The 19681-nt window shown below is 41.0% G+C and overlaps 1 protein-coding gene across 15 annotated transcripts in view; it reads left to right on the forward strand.

The window, feature by feature from the left end:
* MAPK10 (mitogen-activated protein kinase 10) overlaps positions 1-19681 on the forward strand; it is a 308388-nt gene that overhangs the window by 275522 nt on the left and 13185 nt on the right. For 12 of the 15 annotated variants that reach the window (XM_077476387.1, XM_077476389.1, XM_077476391.1 and 9 more), the window contains 3 exons: positions 1158-1253; positions 2671-2734; positions 3052-3129. In XM_077476387.1, the coding sequence (XP_077332513.1) occupies positions 1158-1253; positions 2671-2734; positions 3052-3129 (238 nt within the window). Of the gene's footprint in view, positions 1-1157; positions 1254-2670; positions 2735-3051; positions 3147-19681 lie in introns of those variants that run through there. The other 3 variants (XM_077476393.1, XM_077476392.1, XM_077476402.1) reach the window with 2 other exon arrangements.

The raw sequence follows: 19681 nt of genomic DNA on the forward strand, positions 1-19681 counted from the left end.
GTAGGGTTGCTTGCAGCACATATGATATATACATATTTATAGATTTTTCATATAAAATATGTTGTCCCTTCAGGTATTTAGTAAAATGAAAATGACCTAATGATAACAATGTACCAAAAATTAGCATTTATAAAAACACATCTTAAAATGCCTTGTTATTGAAGAATTTCAACCAATAATACAATTTTTATATTGTCTCCTTCTTCCATGTTGCATGAATTTTGGTACATCATGATGTATTAAGCAATATTTTTCTTCTTCTCCATAGTCATAATAAGTAAACATTTACATACTTCATCATCTTATAACTGGTATTGTCACTATTATTGGTAGTATAAGTAGCAATGCTACTTGCATGCTAAGTAGTAGTAGAGTAGTAGCGCTCAAGACTTGTGCAAGTCATACTGAATCTATCTATCCGAACTGTGAGCCAGGGACTCCCAGCTGCTGCTACTGTACTTGCAATGGTCACTTAACAATAATTCAGATACTTTTTGCTCAGACAGACTGCCTACCCTTCTTTTTATTAAAATATTGAGCATTATTATTATCAGGGGGTTGTTATGTACTATTTTATTATTATTTTTGTTTTCTAAAAGTTATGGGGGCTGTCATTGTTGCCTTCTTTCTAAAAATGCTAGGTGCCTGGGTATTATACTGATCTTGTGGCATCAGTCTGACCATGAGCAATTCTTCGCATTAGGAAAGTTAGAGTAAAGTCAGAAGTCCCCATAGATACTTTTTCTGGATTAGTGACTCTGCATTTTGGCCAGGCAACCAGCATTCACAAAATTAGAAATCAGCAATGGCAGCCTTTATGTTCCCCTTCGGGAATGTTTTCTTTAAAGTAATATAAACCCAAAAACAAAATGCGATGGCTGCATTAGTGTTCTTTTTTAGGCTTTATTTTCACCTGGTGATCCAGCCAGTACAGAGCACACTGTCCAAACAAAGTAACAGTTAGAGGGTTGAGACAAATCATTTATCACAAGATTGTTAACAATGGTTAGCTATTATTTGTTTATGTAAAACCTTTCTATCAAAAGGAGAATAACAAACAGCTGCTGTATGCTTAAAAAAATGTTAGCTGGAATTCAGCTTCAATTTGTTAGTCAAGTCCATCTAAATCTGCTAGTCTAACATTACTCTCCCACCAGACTGACAATGCTGCTGTCCAAAGGAGTCTCCATAGCTCCTCCACGCAGAGTGGAGACACCCTAAAACAGGAAGTTCGTTATCGGCCAGCTCACCAGGTGAAAATAAAGGAATAAAAGTCTAAAAACAGAAAACTAATGTAGTCACTACATCTAAGGATTGGTAAACTGCAACATATTCAATTTTTGTTTTTTGGGTTTAATACCGCCTAAAGTTTTACTCAGAGACATTTGCTGTGTAGCTGTAACAGGGTTTAATAAAAATTTAGGATTGAATATATTTTTTAAATATAGTTTAATATATTATCATAAGAGAAATAGAACATATGCACTGTTTTCATATGAAGTAAAGCTACATGAAATAGAATGGCTTTGTATAAAAGTAAGACTGCTTATAACTTTGCCTTAGACCATGCTATAGTTAGTAAAGGCACAATGGGGGGATAAGCATAACTAATGTGTTGTACTTTAAGGGCCCTTTCACACGGGCTTTCTGATCAAATCTGCACGTCAGTTTTTCAGGCGCATGGACCTGATCGGACACTCCATTCACTCCTATGGGGCCGGCGGTGACATGTCCGCTGACATCTGCCGCTATTTGATCCGATCCTGTCTGCAAAATCCAGGTGGATGGAAAATAGAACCACCATCCATCTGGATTTTGTAGACAGGATCGGATAGCAATCCGCTGCTGTCTACAGGTGAATGGAGGGTCCAATCAGGTCCGCCTGAAAAACAGGATCATATTAGATTGGAAAGGATCAGATAAAAACGGACAGACGGTCCGTTTTCACTTGATTTCCCAATAAAGGAGAGTGGGACTGTGTCCGTCTCCGCTCTGCACAATGAGTGGAGATGGACCTATCATCCACCTGCTCAGTGGGGATCAGCGGGGCGATCCCCCTCTAAACAAGGGGAGTCTGTCCAATGGAGTTGCCCGTGTGAAAGGGGACTAAGTCATCAGTCAATCAGATTTTTGTATTAGATACAAATTATTTTCCTATGTGTGAGTGATCCATTATTAGTTTACTAATTAAAGACAATTGAATTGTCTTAATTTAAAAAAATAAACTTAAAAAAAAAAAGTTAAGTATAGCAAAGGCCTTGGCTTGATGTAATAAGGCTTATTTACTAAAAGTCACCTGACTCGTCAGTCAAAAAATTGTGTCATTAGTCAACTCAATTATCCAATCATGTAAAACTCAGATTTCTGTTCACTTTAAATACTAAATAACATACAGGCAATTTTCTCATGATTGGATAATTGAAGTGAATATTTTTTTTTTACCAAAAGACTCTCAGCTCCTTATTAAATCAGCTGTATGTCATCTAAAATGTAAATTCTGTAAATACTGTTTCTTTATGTTCTTCATATAGTGCTGTACTACTTTTCAGATCTTATGATATTATAACTAGTAAGCTATGAAACATTTCCTGTTTCGATCAATAGTATTTCCATGTCCAGTTAACCATACAGAAGTAGTGATAGTCTTTCTGTTTATTTTGCATTTTACAGCCTCCTCCTCAAATCTATGACAAGCAGCTGGATGAAAGGGAACATACAATTGAAGAATGGAAAGGTATAGTAAAATGAACTTTCTGTAGGAAAAAGTTTACAATATTTTTGTGTATACTCCATTCTAATAGGGTGGTGTAGGTTTTACTGCTGTAATATAATTACATACCTATACATATATAGAATTTATACTTGCCATAAACTGATATTAGATATGATAGTAGATATATGCACAACAGATAGGGATAGTTGTTAATACAGTACTTATATCAGGTATTTGCAAATATATTACAGTTATAACATTTACACTGTAAAACATTGAAGACAATCTAATTCAGATAAGTGGCTCTTTTTTTATTTTTTTGTTCGTTTATTTTGTAGAGCTCATCTATAAGGAAGTTATGAATTTCGAAGAAAAAACTAAAAACGGAGTAGTAAAAGGACAGCCTTCTCCTTCAGGTACTCTTTGTAAATAGTCACATGTTGCCAAATGTTTCAGCAGTTTTCAACTTGAATAAACCCTGTCAGAATAAAAAAAAATCCTAACTCATTCCTCCTCTGTGTCCTAGGCACCATCTGGTGTCTATACTTACCTTCGCGGTCACTCACACTGTGACTCCCATTAGTGCACCTGTAAAATGACTTGCAATCACCAGGTTCTATTAATAATACCTAATATTTTCAACAATTCCACACTGAATGGTACGTATCACTGTCCCAATGTGACAGTGTTGGGGCCTTGCAATTGGCTTAATGCATTGCTTGATTCCTCATCCCCACAATTATTGGGATTGTATAGAACAGTGGTGGCAGCTATCCAAGAGGCAAGGGAGCCGTGTGCAAAGAAAGACATAGACATTACATGGTACTTAAGACTTTGGAGATTTATTTTTTTACAACAGGTTGCTTTTAGGGTGATTTCCTATGATGTAGGTATGTGTTTAACCACCTCAGTACAGTGCAGTTACACCCCCTTCCTGACCAGACCAATTTTCAGCTTTCAGCGCTCTCACACTTTGAATGACAATTACTCAGTCATCCAACACAGTATCCATATGAAACTTGCGTCCTTTTTTCCACACAAATAGAGCTTTCTTTTAGTGGTATTTAATCACTAGTGGGTTTTTTATTTTTTGTGCTATAAATAAAATAAAACGTAAATTTTGTGAAAAAAATGCCTTTTTCTTCGTTTCTGTCATAAATTTTTGCTAATTAGTAATTTTTCTTCATAAATTTTGGCCAAAATGTATACTGCTACATATCTTTGGTAAAAATAACCCACATTAGTATATATTATTTGGTCTTTGTGAAAGTTATAGAGTCTACAATCTATGGTGCCAATCACTGAAAATTCATCACTTCTGATCAGGCCTTCAGTACATCAGGTGTACCTAATTTCTTGAGACTCTAACTAGTCAGGAAAGTACAAATACCCCCCAAATGACCCCTTTTTACAAAGTAGACATCCCAAGGTATTAAGTAAGTAGCATGGTGAGTTTTTTTAAGTTGTCATTTTTTCCCACAATTCTTTGCAAAATGAAGATTTTTTTTTTTTTTTTTTTTTTTTTACTAAATTGTCATATTATCAGGTTATTTCTCACACACAGCATATGCATACAACAAATTACCCCCCAAAATACATTCTGCTACTCTTCCCGAGTACGCCGATACCACATGTGTGAGACTTTTACACAGCCTGGCCACATACAGAGCACCAACATTGATGTAGTACCTTCAGACGTTCTACGAGCAAAAATGACGCATCTCATTTCTCAACCACCTATTACACTTTTGAAGTCCCTGGAGTACCAGCACAATGGAATTTCCCATAAAATCACCCCATTTTGGAAAGCTAACACCCCAACGTATAATCTGTGAGGCATAATGAGTCTTTTGAATGGTTAATTTTTTTCCAGAAGTTTTTGGAATATGTGGAAAAAAATTAAAACGCATTTTTTTTTACACAAAATTGTCAATTTATAAGATATTTCTAACACATAGCATGTATATAGCAAAAATTACACCCCAAAATACATTCTGCTACTCTTCCCGAGTACAGCGATACCACGTGTGTGAGACTTTTACAAAGCCTGGCCACATACAGAGCACTAACATTGATGTAGTACCTTCAGACGTTCTATGAGCAAAAATTACGCATCTCATTTCTCAACCACCTATTACACTTTTGAAGGCCCTGGAGTACCAGCACAATGGAATTTCCCATAAAATGACCCCATTTTGGAAAGCAAACACCCCAACGTATAATCTGGGAAGCAGAATGAGTCTTTTGAACGGTTCATTTTTTTCCAGAGGTTTTTGGAATATGTGGAAAAAAATTAAAACGCATTTTTTTTTTACACAAAATTGTCAATTTATAAGATATTTCTAACACATAACATGTATATAGCAAAAATTACACCCCAAAATACATTCTGCTACTCCTCCCGAGTATGGCGATACCACATGTGTAGGACTTTTACACAGCCTGGCCACATAGAGAGGCCGAACATTGAAGTAGTACGTTCAGGCGTTCTAGGAGCATAAATGACACATCTTATTTCATTCCTACCCATCACACTTCTGAAGGTCCTGGACCACCAGGACAGTGAAATTACCCACAAAATGACCCCATTTTGGAAAGTAAACACCCCAACGTATATTCTATGAGACATGGGCTGCAAATAGGTACCCGGGTACTCTGATGGCCTGGTGACAGGTACTCGGGTACTCTGATGGCCTGGTGACAGGTACTCGGGTACTCTGATGGCCTGGTGACAGGTACTCGGGTACTCTGATGGCCTGGTGACAGGTACTCGGGTACTCTGATGGCCTGGTGACAGGTACTCGGGTACTCTGATGGCCTGGTGACAGGTACTCGGGTACTCTGATGGCCTAGTGACAGGTACTCGGGTACTCTGATGGCCTGGTGACAGGTACTCGGGTACTCTGATGGCCTGGTGACAGGTACTCGGGTACTCTGATGGCCTGGTGACAGGTACTCGGGTACTCTGATGGCCTGGTGACAGGTACTCTGATGGTTTGGTGACTGGTATTTGGGTACTCTGAAGGGCGGTGACAGGTACTCTGGTACACAGATGGACTGGAACAGGTACTCGGGTACTCAGATGGGCTGTGACAGGTACTCGGTACTCTAATGGACTGTGACAGGTACTCGGTACTCTAATGGACTGTGACAGGTACTCGGTGCTCTAATGGACTGTGACAGGTACTCGGTGCTCTAATGGACTGTGACAGGTACTCGGTACTCTAATGGACTGTGACAGGTACTCGGTACTCTAATGGACTGTGACAGGTACTCGGTACTCTAATGGACTGTGACAGGTACTCGGTACTCTAATGGACTGTGACAGGTACTCGGTACTCTAATGGACTGTGACAGGTACTCGGGTACCCTGATGGGCCGTGACAGGTACTCGGGTACCCTGATGGGCCGTGACAGGTACTCGGGTACCCTGATGGGCCGTGACAGGTACTCGGGTACTCTGATGTGCCGTGACAAGTACTCGGATACTCTGGTGTGCCGTGACAGGTACTCGGGTACTCTGATGTGCCGTGACAGGTACTCGGGTACTCTGATGGGCCGGGACAGGTACTCGGGTACTCTGATGGGCCGGGACAGGTACTCGGGTACTCTGATGGGCCGGGACAGGTACTCGGGTACTCTGATGGGCCGGGACAGGTACTCGGGTACTCAGATGGGCTGGGACAGGTACTCGGGTACTCAGATGGGCTGGGACAGGTACTCGGGTACTCTGATGGGCTGGGACAGGTACTCTGGTACTCTGATGGGCTGGGACAGGTACTCGGGTACTCTGATGGGCTGGGACAGGTACTCGGGTACTCTGATGGGCCGGGACAGGTACTCGGGTACTCAGATGAACTGTGACAGGTACTCGGGTACTCAGATGGGCTGGGACAGGTACTCGGGTACTCAGATGGGCTGGGACAGGTACTCGGGTACTCAGATGGGCTGGGACAGGTACTCGGGTACTCAGATGGGCTGGGACAGGTACTCGGGTACTCAGATGGGCTGGGACAGGTACTCGGGTACTCTGATGGGCCGGGACAGGTACTCGGGTACTCTGATGGGCCGGGACAGGTACTCGGGTACCCTGATGGGCCGGGACAGGTACTCGGGTACTCTGATGGGCTGGGACAGGTACTCGGGTACTCTGATGGACTGTGACAGGTACTCTGATGGACTGTGATTGACAGGTATTATGAGGGGTGGTGACAGGTCCTCTTTATTGGGGGGGGGGGGGAATCAGTGTGCTTGATGTGTACTGTAGGCGGTAACGAGATGTTACCGCAATCTCCTCCTCACACACGATCAGTGTGTGAGGAGGAGAACCCGGTAACATCCCGTTACCGCGGTTTGTTTACATTTTTAGTGATCGGCTGTGAAAGGATCACAGCCGATCACGTGGGTAAACAGCCAGCCAATGGCTGTTTACCAGTGTCGGTGACGAGCAGTGTTCCCGGGGAACACGCCGCCACCGACGTGCACGCGCAGCGCGCTCGCGATCGCGCGCATGCGCCGTGCACGTAGGGGGTGTGACCATCTGTGATCGGCCGTGACTTCATCACGGCCGATCACGTGGTAAACAGCCATAACGAATGGCTGTTCACCCCCTTCGGTGGCGAGCGGTGTCTCCGTGACACGCCGCCACCGAAGAAACAGGGATGCGCGTGCACGATCGCGCGCATCCCTGTTTAAACGGGAGGCCGTCATATGACGGCCTCCCGCCGCAATAGCTGCGCCGCCTGGCCGTTTTTTGACGGCCGGCGGTCAGCAACTGGTTAAATGAATGAACTCGTATGGTTTATTTACTTAAAACAGTAGAGAGTATTCATTTTGCAAAGAAAATATTCCATTTGATTAGTGAATTAGATAATGCAGTGTTTAAGTCAGTCACCCAATCATATGCAAGCAAGTTTTTTTAATTTTTTTATTTCCCTTGTACGTGATCGGGTACCAAAAAACTAATTCAGCTTCACCATATACATGCATTTTGATGGATGAAAGGACGAACTGGATGGATATGGCTACAAGTATTCATATACAGTATTTACCTGAATAAAACAAAAATAAAATGTTTTAAAAATATTTAGCTATAAATACAAAAACTAAAGACTGAAAATAAATAAAAAAACAGTACACATTTCCTTCTTAAGATGAGAGCTGTTTGGATAGCAGAGGTCTAGATTGTACACTAGAGTAAAGCATGCTAAACAGATACTTGGTTTTAAGAGAACACCTAATATGTAGACTCTTTACCCCTGTGAATAATCTATCTGAACTGATTGTGCAGCACTTGGCATAATCATATATCCTACTGTATGTCATAACAGTGCTGGAAATATTCCCTAGACCGAGGACATCCGTCATGTTCTCTCATTTGTTCTACCAAGCCAAAGTCAGTCTGGAGAAGTTTGCCACAAAGAAATATATTTTCACTAAAAGAAAATGCAAGCCTAGAGGAAACATTTGTGAAACCCTGTATAAACCTACATCAAACCAAACAATCAATATTCAACATCCTGAGGGGCATTTTTGTAAGCATCAGCTTGAGCTGTAATGATAAAGTGAAAAAAAAAATGGAGAGAAGCAGAATGACATAGCAAAAAATATAAAGAAACTAAATAAACAAACTTGGGGAACTTTCTTCCTCAGCTCCCTGCAATTAAAAATTAGTAAGCTAGTTTTAAGGTGGAGAAAATGAAGTAAAATGTTTGCCAAAAAATGTGCAGAAGGTCTTTTTTTTAGAATATAATTTGTTGAAATAACCTAATATTGAACAAAGCTGGATTTGGCTGTGTGGGTCTAAAAAAGTGTGTACTAAAATAATTTTCTGAAGGAAATGTTGCCATACATTGCCACTTAACAATCCCAATACTTTAAATAGTCTCCAAACTTTCTAAACAAAGGCCCAGTTTACTGACCTACAGACTTTATGGGGGCCAGATTAGGCCCAGTGGGCGTAGAAAACGTCCTGGCATCCAGTGGGAGTAAACAATGCCCTATCTTTGGTCACAGTGGGAGGACTAAAGCTCCATAGTTGATGTCAATGAAAGGAATAGTGCCCCAATGCTGGTGTCAATTGGAGGAATAGTCCCCCATTGTTGGTGTCAATGGAAGATATGCTGCCCTATCGGTGTCAGCAGGAGAAATTCTGGCCCACTGTTGGTGTCTGTGGGAGGAATTGTGCTCTTTCACTGGTGTCAGTGGGAAGAATAGAGCCCCATTGTTGGTGACAGTGGGAGTAAAAGTGGCCCATCTTTGGTGTCAATGGAAGGAATTGTGCCCCGTCGTTGTTGTCAGTGGGAGGAGTTGTGCTCTTTTGATGGTGTCAATGGGAGAAATAATGCCCCACTGTTGGTGTAAGCAACAGGAATTATGTCCCATTGTTGGGTGTCAGTGGATGGACTAGTACCCCAAGGGCCTGATAAAAGCAAGCAAAGATCCACCGGGCCACAGTTTGGAGACCACTGATTTAGACAAATAAAAGCAAAACAAAAAAAAAAAATCCTTTCAGAAGTTGTTGAAACCTAGATAGCCTTAACAATAATTCATATGGTTATATACATAAAAAAGCAGTGAATGTGACATTAACCAAACATTCACTGCAGGTGAATCAATCACTGTAATTTAAAATGCATTCACCAGTAAGATGCAGTGAATGTTTAAATCTCACTTCACTGCTTCAAAAAAGACTCCCATGACTAAATGCATTGCCATATAAGACTTTTCATTGGTATACTGCTTAACATGTAACTTGCTCAGGTTTTTTTTTTTTTTTTACAGGCTAACAAATAAAAATAAGTATAAAAAAAATTATATTATAGGTTTTATTTATTTTATCCCTGTGTTGCCCTTTCTATATTGTCATCTTATGTTTTGGCAGACTGAAGGCCCCCATAGATGGCTTGAGAAAAACTAAATTGATTCCGCTACCCATCCTGGTTCACACTGGTGTCACATACATTTCCTACTCTTGTCGAATGACGTGTACAAATTAATTGTTCCCTATGAGAGCGGTCTTAACTGGTCCGACACTAGTCGGTCGACTTTGAAAAGGGTCCCTGCACTACTTTGGTCCGACTTTGGTCCATTTTCAGCCCATTCAATGTCATTGACGTCGGAGCAAAGTTGGATCCTCTGACTTGTGACATCCGACATGGTGATTACAGCAGCAGTAAAAGGAATTTATGTCACTCTGGGATCATTTTGATTGGTCAAAGGACAAGTCAGGCTATCTCAAAGTTGAATCAAAATGTATCCTGTTCATTCAAATCAGTTGGAAGTAGGACAGATATAGGACCGATGTCACAGGGTCGGATCTACAGTCATGTAACATTCGTGTCATGCCTGTGTGAACCCGGCTTAACAGTATAGATGGAGGAATCTCCATTGCTGGCTATTGTACTCTGGCAGCCACAAATGTAGGCGCTGCGGAAAATTTACAACAATCACTGTTCAGCTGATGATTTCTCACCTGCCGATTCGAAAATAAATTTTTGTCAAACCAAGTGGTACTTGCAGGTCCACCCAAGGCTCAAATTTCAGCCAGTTTAGCAGGAATTTAATGAAAATCAGGCTGTGTATGGGTGTCTTAAAAGGAAACTGAAAAGCCCTGATAAGAACTGTGTTTTCAGAAAAATAGAATCTGTGCAATTTGATTGCCTAATTAATCAAATGATTGAGCTGCTAAGTTGAAGTATCTTTTAACTGCCATGTACAGTGCTATATTTAATGGTCTGTCCAAGATCTAAAAAGAACTTGGAACTTAAATTCTGTGGGAAAACTGTGCATTGTTTGTGTTTCTTTGTTATTCCAATTGTGAAGTGCCTCATTTGTATGCAGCATTGGGCAGATCAGCGATTGGGGTATGTTAGCAATGGAAATAGTGCCAGATTTACCTCCAGAAAAAAAATGTCCTTGTCATTCATAAGCCCCAGAATAAATTTAGTTTCATTATATATTTAATAAAAGAAGAAAAGCTGAGCATTCTAGGAGTTGCCAAGGACATTTTAATTTATTGCTACCTGCCATTTTCTGCAGCCACAGAGGCATGCAACCTTGAACACCCAACATTTGTATGGGATCATTTTCATTCAATTTGCGATAAGTCAAAAGATTTCATTTTCCAAGGAAAGGAAAACCTACTAAGTGGAGGACAAAGGCACAAATGTCAGCATGACTGAGAAGCCTAAACATTAGAAAATGTAAATTTCTCAAGGAGGAGTCCTTTGTTCCTTTCATTTTTTTTTTCTCTTCAGTCTAGAATATTGCAAATAACTCGAGGAAAAAGCAGCCTAAGCACTGTTTCCTACTCACTTAACTTGCAGGGTTTGTCTCTCCAGTAGACTCCCAATTATATTTCACAGTACATTTATGTTTGACTAGAGGAATTATGACATGCTGTGTTTTATTTGTTTGGAGCTTTGTGTGGCATCTTACCCACTGTGCTCAGTGAATTACATTTTAGAGGTGTTCATGCATACAAATATAACCAATTAAAACATGCTTTCATAAAGACTTTTTAAAAAGCTATATGACATTATGTGATTTTCTATCCAATGAATATGTAGGTTTCACTGATCTTTATACTAAAAAGCAGCAAGAACAGTGATTTATAATCTGTTGTCATTTTAGTTGTAACTAGAATGAGAATTTTTTTTTTGTCTGTAGCACATTTTCTCTCGTAGCACTTTTCTTATCTCGGGATAAGTCTACTTTGATGTTAATGTAGGGAATTTGACAACACCCTTAATAAATCCTTAGTGGTCATTTTTAAAGAAAATCTACCACCAGGCCATTCATTTTAGCAACAGTCTTCCCAGAATATTATATGCTAATTTAACATATTTTAGGCATGTTAGTGAATTGTAAAAACCTCCCTTTTGTAGACACTCAAAAGACCTAAGACTAATGCCTGAGCAAGTTCATCCAGGGTGAAGATGCCAAACTGTTCCCCACCCTTTCTAGTTTATTACGCTTGAGTCAGTGTCTTCTCAGGACAAGACACTATTTAAAACATTTTAAAATAGGTTTAATTACATGAAAACAGAAGATATTTTATCATTTGTATTAAAAAGCAGGGAATAGACATACTAATGAAAACTGAGTTTATTACAGAATTAGTGTGTGTCTACTGTATGTATTGAATTGGAGTGACCAATCTACCTAGCAGGTTCAAAGGCATATTACACATAATTTAGAAATCATTTATGAAAAGGAGAAATGATGCAAGTGGGCCTTTAAAATATAAATATTTTGGTCCTAAAAACACCTTAAAAAATGAACCTAGATCGGGGGATATTGAGAATTATATATAAAATATGTATACAATGATATACTCCTTTTTGGAGGTGTTTTTTTGAGTCCGGGATTTTAATACAATAGAATATATAATACATCAAGGGGGTGGGGGAACTATTATTTTATGCCAACAATGTGAAAACTGTTTTTGCTGTAAGCAGCAATCTCACTGGGTTTTTTTTTTGCATGTAACATTGATTTTTAGGTTCTTTCACTTGCATTTTTTTTAAGTTGGTGACAGTATATCTTTAAAATTCATTGGATTTAGTTCACTAAGAAAGTAGAGACGGTTCCCTTAACAAACTAAATGTTCACTTAGCTTAGAGAATAATGTGCACCTATGTTCACTTTCCGTGCTGAATTACATGCAGGAAAAAAAAAATATATATATGCTGCAAATGAGTTAAAATAACACAGCACCACATTTTCTATGCCTTTAGTAAATCAATGTGTAAAGGCATTTTGCGTACAAAAAATCTAAGCCCAACTGCAAGCAAATGCTGAAAAAAAATTCCAAATATTATATAAAATGTGCTGCGCTATAGTATATCATCACAGAATATTGAATAAAAAATTGTTTAGTGAATACAACAATAACATACATGTATAGTAGGACAAATTGTAGAAACGATCTAAAAATAATGCTGAAGTCCACAAAAGAAAAGTCAAGAAATTGCTAATTCCAACATGTTATGATTAAAATGCAAAATATAACAAAATTCACTGCGTGCAATAAAACATAAATAGTAATGAACCAAGGTAATTGATTTTTGAATCCTGTGAGTCTGCAAGAGAAAAGCCTTCATGGTGATATTGCCCTTTTGGGCACATCCTTAACTTTTGAGGATGACCTCCACATAAAGGGTATAGAAGCACATTTTAATCTAATCTGGGCCTCTTGGATCACTCTCAGAAATCTCTCCTTTCCTCTTAAGATTGATCCCTTGTTAATCTCAGCAATAATCTAGAATCCTGGTTATGTGGGATAAATCTTGTCTCTCAAAATAATAATAAAAGTAACATAGTGCTCACTGTCATGTTTATTATAGCAAGGATAAAAAAATACACTTACATTGGTCAATAAAATATAGCTTAAAAACCACGTTCGCTGCTGCCGGTGCAATCTCCTATCTCCAATAAAGCCTTAACCAGGCCAGCCAGCCCCTTCTTAGCTCCCTCTCCAGGACCACTGTCATCTGTACAAGCTATGCACTTTAGTAAATCAACTGAAATGACTGATATTTTACTGAAAAGACACATGCTTTAACAGCTTAAAGCAAACAGGTTTGCTTTGAAGCCCAACTCTGGGAATTACAAAAGACTACACTTGCAGTGCCCTTCCATTAGGAGGGATATCAAATTGAATACTCTATCCATGTAACTGGTCCCCCAAAACCTCATCAATAAGGTGCTCTGAGCCATGGTCACATGATTACATCATCAAGTACAATACAGAACCAATAGCCCTGAATTGTGTGTGAGAAGAGGGGAGCACTGGAGCCTGCCAGAGTGAGGACTAACTTCAAGTGATATTAAACTCTTGTTTTTTTGTTTAACAATAACAATCAATGATATACTTACCTGCTCTGTGCAGTGGTTTTGCACAGAGCAGACCCAATCCTCCTCTTCTTGGGTCCCTCTTTGGTGCTCCTGGCCCCTCCCTCCTGCCGCTATCTATGAGGGCACCCGAGCTGAGCTGCTGCTCTGTGTGTGCCTTTAGACACAGAGCTGTGGCTCGGACCCATCCCCTCTCTCTCCTCATGAGCTCACTGACTTTGATTGACAGCAATCAAAGTCAGTGAGCTCATGAGGAGGGAGATGAATCAGCAGGGAGAGTCCCTGAGAGCCAAGGCTCTCATGCAACATTGCTGAATCAAGATAGGGCTCAGGTAAGTTTTAGGGGAGCTGAGGGGGGGCTGCTGCACACAGAAGTTTTTTTTTTAATCTTAATGCATAGGGTGCCTTTAAAACCACTTTAGGTATTACACTTTATTCCTTATTGCCTACAGTTTATGTGCATTTAACCCCTGCAGTGTGGGGGCTCTCTACAGATAATATATTTCCTCCTCTAATACCTAATTAGACAATGACCTGAAACAAGCATGTGTGAAACACTGGATAAGCATACGCTTGATCCAGGTCAGCGGTTCACCAAGTGGTGAAGCAAGCATAAGGATGAAAGCAGAATATGCCTATTTAAGCACAAGTCAGTGATGGCAGCTCCCATATTTGTGCTGGCAGGTTTCCTTTAAGCATGTAACTATATTAGGTATTAATATATAGTAACTGCAGTGTCAACAGGCAGTCTAGTTCTGAACTATTAATTATGAGAATATAACAGAATTCAGTAAATTGTAGATATACTGATCGAAAAAATATAGAACTCCTTTTCAAGGCAGAATCAGAATGACATTAAATGTATTTGCATGCATATACTAGTTATTATTCCTTACATTTTCTAAAGTATAACAATTCATTCTAGTCGTTAATATTTATTTCCAGATAAAGCATTACTTAGTTTTTTCTCTTTCATTGAAAGCACAGTGATGTATCTGACACTTTATTTTACAAATTTTATTATACAAATTTAATAAAGTAAGCTTTCAGGCAAGCTCATCATTTTCCCTTGAATTTTTAAATGGTTTTCAGGAACATACATCATAAGTTTTATAGGTAAAATAAATATTATGTTCTGTTACACTTTCAAACCCACATTTGCATAAAATTAGTCTAGTCTTTCTTTTATGGAAGACTATTGTAACACACCAATTTTACAGGTTTTCAACACACAGCCATTAATGTCTAAACCACTGGCAACAAAAGTGAGTACAACCCTAAGTGAAATTGTCCAAATTGGACCCAATTAGCCATTTTCGCTCCCCGGTGTCATGTGACTCGTTCGTTTTACAAGGTCTCAGGTGTGAATGGGGAGCAGGTGTGTTCAATTTTGTGTTATTGCTCTCGTTCTCTCATACTGGCCACTGGAAGTTCAACATGGCACCTCATGGCAAAGAACTCTCTGACGATCTGAAAAAAAGAATTGTTGCTCTACATAAAGATGGCCTAGGCTATAAGAAGATTGCCAAGACCCTGAAACTGAGCTGCAGCATGGTGGCCAACACCATACAGCAGTTTAACAGGACAGGTTCCACTCAGAACAGGCCTCGTCGTGGTTGACCAAAGATGGAAGGTGGAGGAGTACAAGGTCTCTAACATCCACCAGCTCCATGATGTCATTATGGAGAAGTGGAAGAGGACTTCAGTGACAACCTGTGAAGCTCTGGTAAACTCCATGCCCAAGAGGGTTAACGCAGGGCTGGAAAATAATGGTGGCCACACAAAATATTGACACTTTGGGCCCAGTTGGGACATTTTCACTTAGGGGTGTTCTCACTTTTGTTGCCAGCGATTTAGACATTAATGGCTGTGTGTTGAGTTATTTTGAGGGGGCAGCAAATTTACACTGTTATACAAGCTGTACATGCACTACTTTACATTGTAGCAAAGTGTAATTTCTTCAATATTGTCACATAAAAAAAATAACAAAATATTTACAAAAATGTGAGAGGGGTAATCAATTTTGTGAGATACTGTAATTTTCCAGTTTTCACTCTTTTATGTGTGTAAACACAAACTTTCATTAACATCATTTTGTTATATTTGTCTGATAAGTATATAAAAAAGTACCTGCTAATTTAGAAATTCAATGAGCGCCTAACTTCCTGTGTTTTTTGCCTGTGCTGAACTAAAATTCCAAGCAGTGCCATTAGCCCTGCTCAGTTCTCACCTGTGAACTGCAGAGCACCCTACCCCCCTCCCTTCATCTGGAGAGGGCAGGTGTTTCTATAGTCCTAATATGCTTTCGGCCATAGAGGCACAATGTTGGTCTTCCATAGATACAGACATGTGTTGCTGGCAGGATCACCAGTTGAAAATACAAAAAAAAAAGTAAACAAATGGCTTTAGTATTAAAGCATTATTTTTTTTTTTAACCACTTTCAGACCGGACCATTTTGCTGGTAAATGACCAGAGGTCTTTTTACACTTTGGCACTGCGCTGCTTTAACTGGTAATTGCGCGGTCATGCAATGTTGTACCCAAACAAAATTTGCGTCCTTTTCTTCCCACAAATAGAGCTTTCTTTTGATGGTATTTGATTGCCTCTGCGATTTTTATTTTTTGCGATATAAACGTAAAAAGACCGCAAATTTTGAAAAAAAATGATATTTTCTACTTTTTGTTATTAGAAAAATCCAATAAACTCAATTTTAGTCATACATTTAGGCCAAAATGTATTCAGCCACATGTCTTTGGTAAAAAAAAAGTCAATAATTGTATATTTATTGGTTTGCGCAAAAGTTGTCACATCTACAAACTAAGGTACGTTTTCTGGAATTTACGCAGCTTTTAGTTTACGACTGCCTATCTCATTTCTTGAGGTGCTAAAATGGCAGGGCAGTACAAAACCCCCCCAAATGACCCCATTTTGGAAAGTAGACCCCCTAAGGAAATTGATAAGAGGCATGTTGAGCCCATTGAATATTTTATTTTTTTGCCTCAAGCGATTGAATAATGACAAAAAAAAAAATTTTTTTTTTTTTTTACACAAAGTTGTCACTAAATGATATATTGCTCACACATGCTATGGGCGTATGTGAAATGACACCCCAAAATAAATTCTGCTGCTTCTCCTGAGTACGGGGATACCACATATGTGGGACTTTTTGGGAGCCTAGCCGCGTACGGGGCCCCGAAAACCAAGCACCGCCTTCAGGCTTTCTAAGGGCGTAAATTTTTGAGTTCACTTCTCACTACCTATTACAGTTTTGAAGGCCATAAAATGCCAAGATGGCACAAAACCCCCACAAATGACCCCATTTTAGAAAGTAGACACCCCAAGCTATTTGCTGAGAGGCATGTTGAGTTCATGGAATATTTTATATTTTGCCACAAGTTGCGGGAAAATTACAAACTTTTTTTTTTTTTTTTTTTTTTTAACAAAGTTGTCACTAAATGATATATTGCTCATGCATGCCATGGGCATATGTGAAATGACACCCCAAAATAAATTCTGCTGCTTCTCCTGAGTACGAGGATACCACATATGTGGGACTTTTTGGGAGCCTAGCCGCGTACGGGGCCCCGAAAACCAAGCACCGCCTTCAGGCTTTCTAAGGGCGTAAATTTTTGAGTTCACTTCTCACTACCTATTACAGTTTTGAAGGCCATAAAATGCCAAGATGGCACAAAACCCCCACAAATGACCCCATTTTAGAAAGTAGACACCCCAAGCTATTTGCTGAGAGGCATGTTGAGTCCATGGAATATTTTATATTTTGCCACAAGTTGCGGGAAAATTACAAACTTTTTTTTTTTTTTTTTTTTTTTCACAAAGTTGTCACTAAATGATATATTGCTCACGCATGCCATGGGCATATGTGAAATGACACCCCAAAATAAATTCTGCTGCTTCTCCTGAGTATGGGGATACCACATATGTGGGACTTTTTGGGAGCCTAGCCGCGTACGGGGCCCCGAAAACCAAGCACCGCCTTCAGGCTTTCTAAGGGCGTTACAGTTTTGAAGGCCATAAAATGCCAAGATGGCACAAACCCCCCCCAAATGACCCCATTTTGGAAAGTAGACACCCCTAAATTTAGGGGTACACTAGTGAGACTAGGTAATAAATGGCGGGTGCCCTGAAACTATAAAAAAATAACTAACCAACCAGCGTCACCTGTAACAGTTATATGGTGATCACTGGTGAAAGGGTTAACTAGGGGGCAATTAGGGGGCTTTATGCGGTAGTATATGGGGGTCCCTGGCGCTATAAAAAGCTGCAGCGAACCTAAATACCTACCTGCCTAACTAGCGTCACCTGTGACACTAATACAGCGATCAGAAAAACGATCGCTTATTAGGCTGGGTTCACACTGGAGCGATGCGGGAACGCCACGAATGCGCGGCGGGTTCCCGCATCGCATGCCTCCCGGCGGCAGTTCACACTGCCCTATGCGAACTGCTGGGAGTGTCAGTGAAATGTTACTGACACCCCCAGATCAGTTCGCATATCGCAGTGCGATCTGCAAACTCGGATCGCATGGTGTGAACACCCATGCGATCCGATTCTGCTGCGGGCCAAAAAAAGGGTCCCGTGCGAATTTGCGGCGGGTGCGGCGGGTGCGGCGAATGGCTGAACTCGAATCGCACAGAGATCGGATGTGATTTGCACTGCAGTGCGGTGCGAATCACATCCGTTCTCATAAACCGCTGCAATGTGAACCCAGCCTTAGTGACACTGGCGACGGGGGGTGATCACGGGGTTAAACCTTTATTGGGGGGGTTAGGGGGGTACCTTAGAACTAAAGGGGGCTAACCCTAACTGCCCTAACAGTTATTAGTCACAAATGACACCCGCCGGGTGATCAGGGGGTTAAACCTTTATTAGGTAATAAATGGCGGGTGCCCTGAAACTATAAAAAAATAACTAACCAACCAGCGTCACCTGTAACAGTTATATGGTGATCACTGGTGAAAGGGTTAACTAGGGGGCAATCAGGGGGCTTTATGCGGTAGTATATGGGGGTCCCTGGCGCTATAAAAAGCTGCGGCGAACCTAAATACCTACCTGCCTAACTAGCGTCACCTGTGACACTAATACAGCGATCAGAAAAATGATCGCTTATTAGGCTGGGTTCACACTGGAGCGATGCGGAAACGCCGCGAATCCGCGGCGGGTTCCCGCATCGCATGCCTCCCGGCGGCAGTTCACACTGCCCTATGCGAACTGCTGGGAGTGTCAGTGAAATGTTACTGACACCCCCAGATCAGTTCGCATATCGCAGTGCGATCTGCAAACTCGGATCGCATGGTGTGAACACCCATGCGATCCGATTCTGCTGCGGGCCAAAAAAAGGGTCCCGTGCGAATTTGCGGCGGGTGCGGCGGGTGTGGCGGGTGCGGCGGGTGCGGCGAATGGCTGAACTCGAATCGCACAGAGATCGGATGTGATTTGCACTGCAGTGCGGTGCGAATCACATTCGTTCTCATAAACCGCTGCAATGTGAACCCAGCCTTAGTGACACTGGCGACGGGGGGTGATCACGGGGTTAAACCTTTATTGGGGGGGTTAGGGGGGTACATTAGAACTAAAGGGGGCTAACTCTAACTGCCCTAACAGTTATTACAGTCACAAATGACACCAATGCAAAAAAAAAAAAAAAAATGACATTGGTGTCACTGTGACTGGGGGGCAGGGGTAATTGGGGGGGTGATCGGGGGGTAAAGGGGGGGTGTGAGTGTGCCTGGCATGTTCTACTGTGTGTGTAGAGTGTTGGTGCAACTTACTGATCCGCTCTCCTCCGTGTCGGAACGAAAAATACCGACACGGAGGAGAGAATACATCACTTCCTCTCCTGTGTTTACATTACAGGAGAGGAAGTGATGTCACCGGGGATTTCTATTCGTCGGGAGCGATCGCGAGGAGGTGGCCATGAATGAATGGCCGTCCCCTCGTCCGGGATCGCTCCCGTACGAATACCGACCGCCGCAGGCACCGGGCGGGGGCCCGATCGGGCCCCCGACCCGCGGGAGGCAAGGGACGTACATGTATGTCCTTATGCCTGCCCGTGCCATTGTACCGACGTACATCGGCGTGCGGCGGTCGGC

Source organism: Lithobates pipiens, unplaced genomic scaffold (genome assembly GCF_037356315.1).
Source record: "Lithobates pipiens isolate NorthernLeopardFrog02 unplaced genomic scaffold, aLitPip1_a1.2 Scaffold_13, whole genome shotgun sequence".
Classification (NCBI taxonomy): Eukaryota; Metazoa; Chordata; class Amphibia; order Anura; family Ranidae; genus Lithobates; species Lithobates pipiens.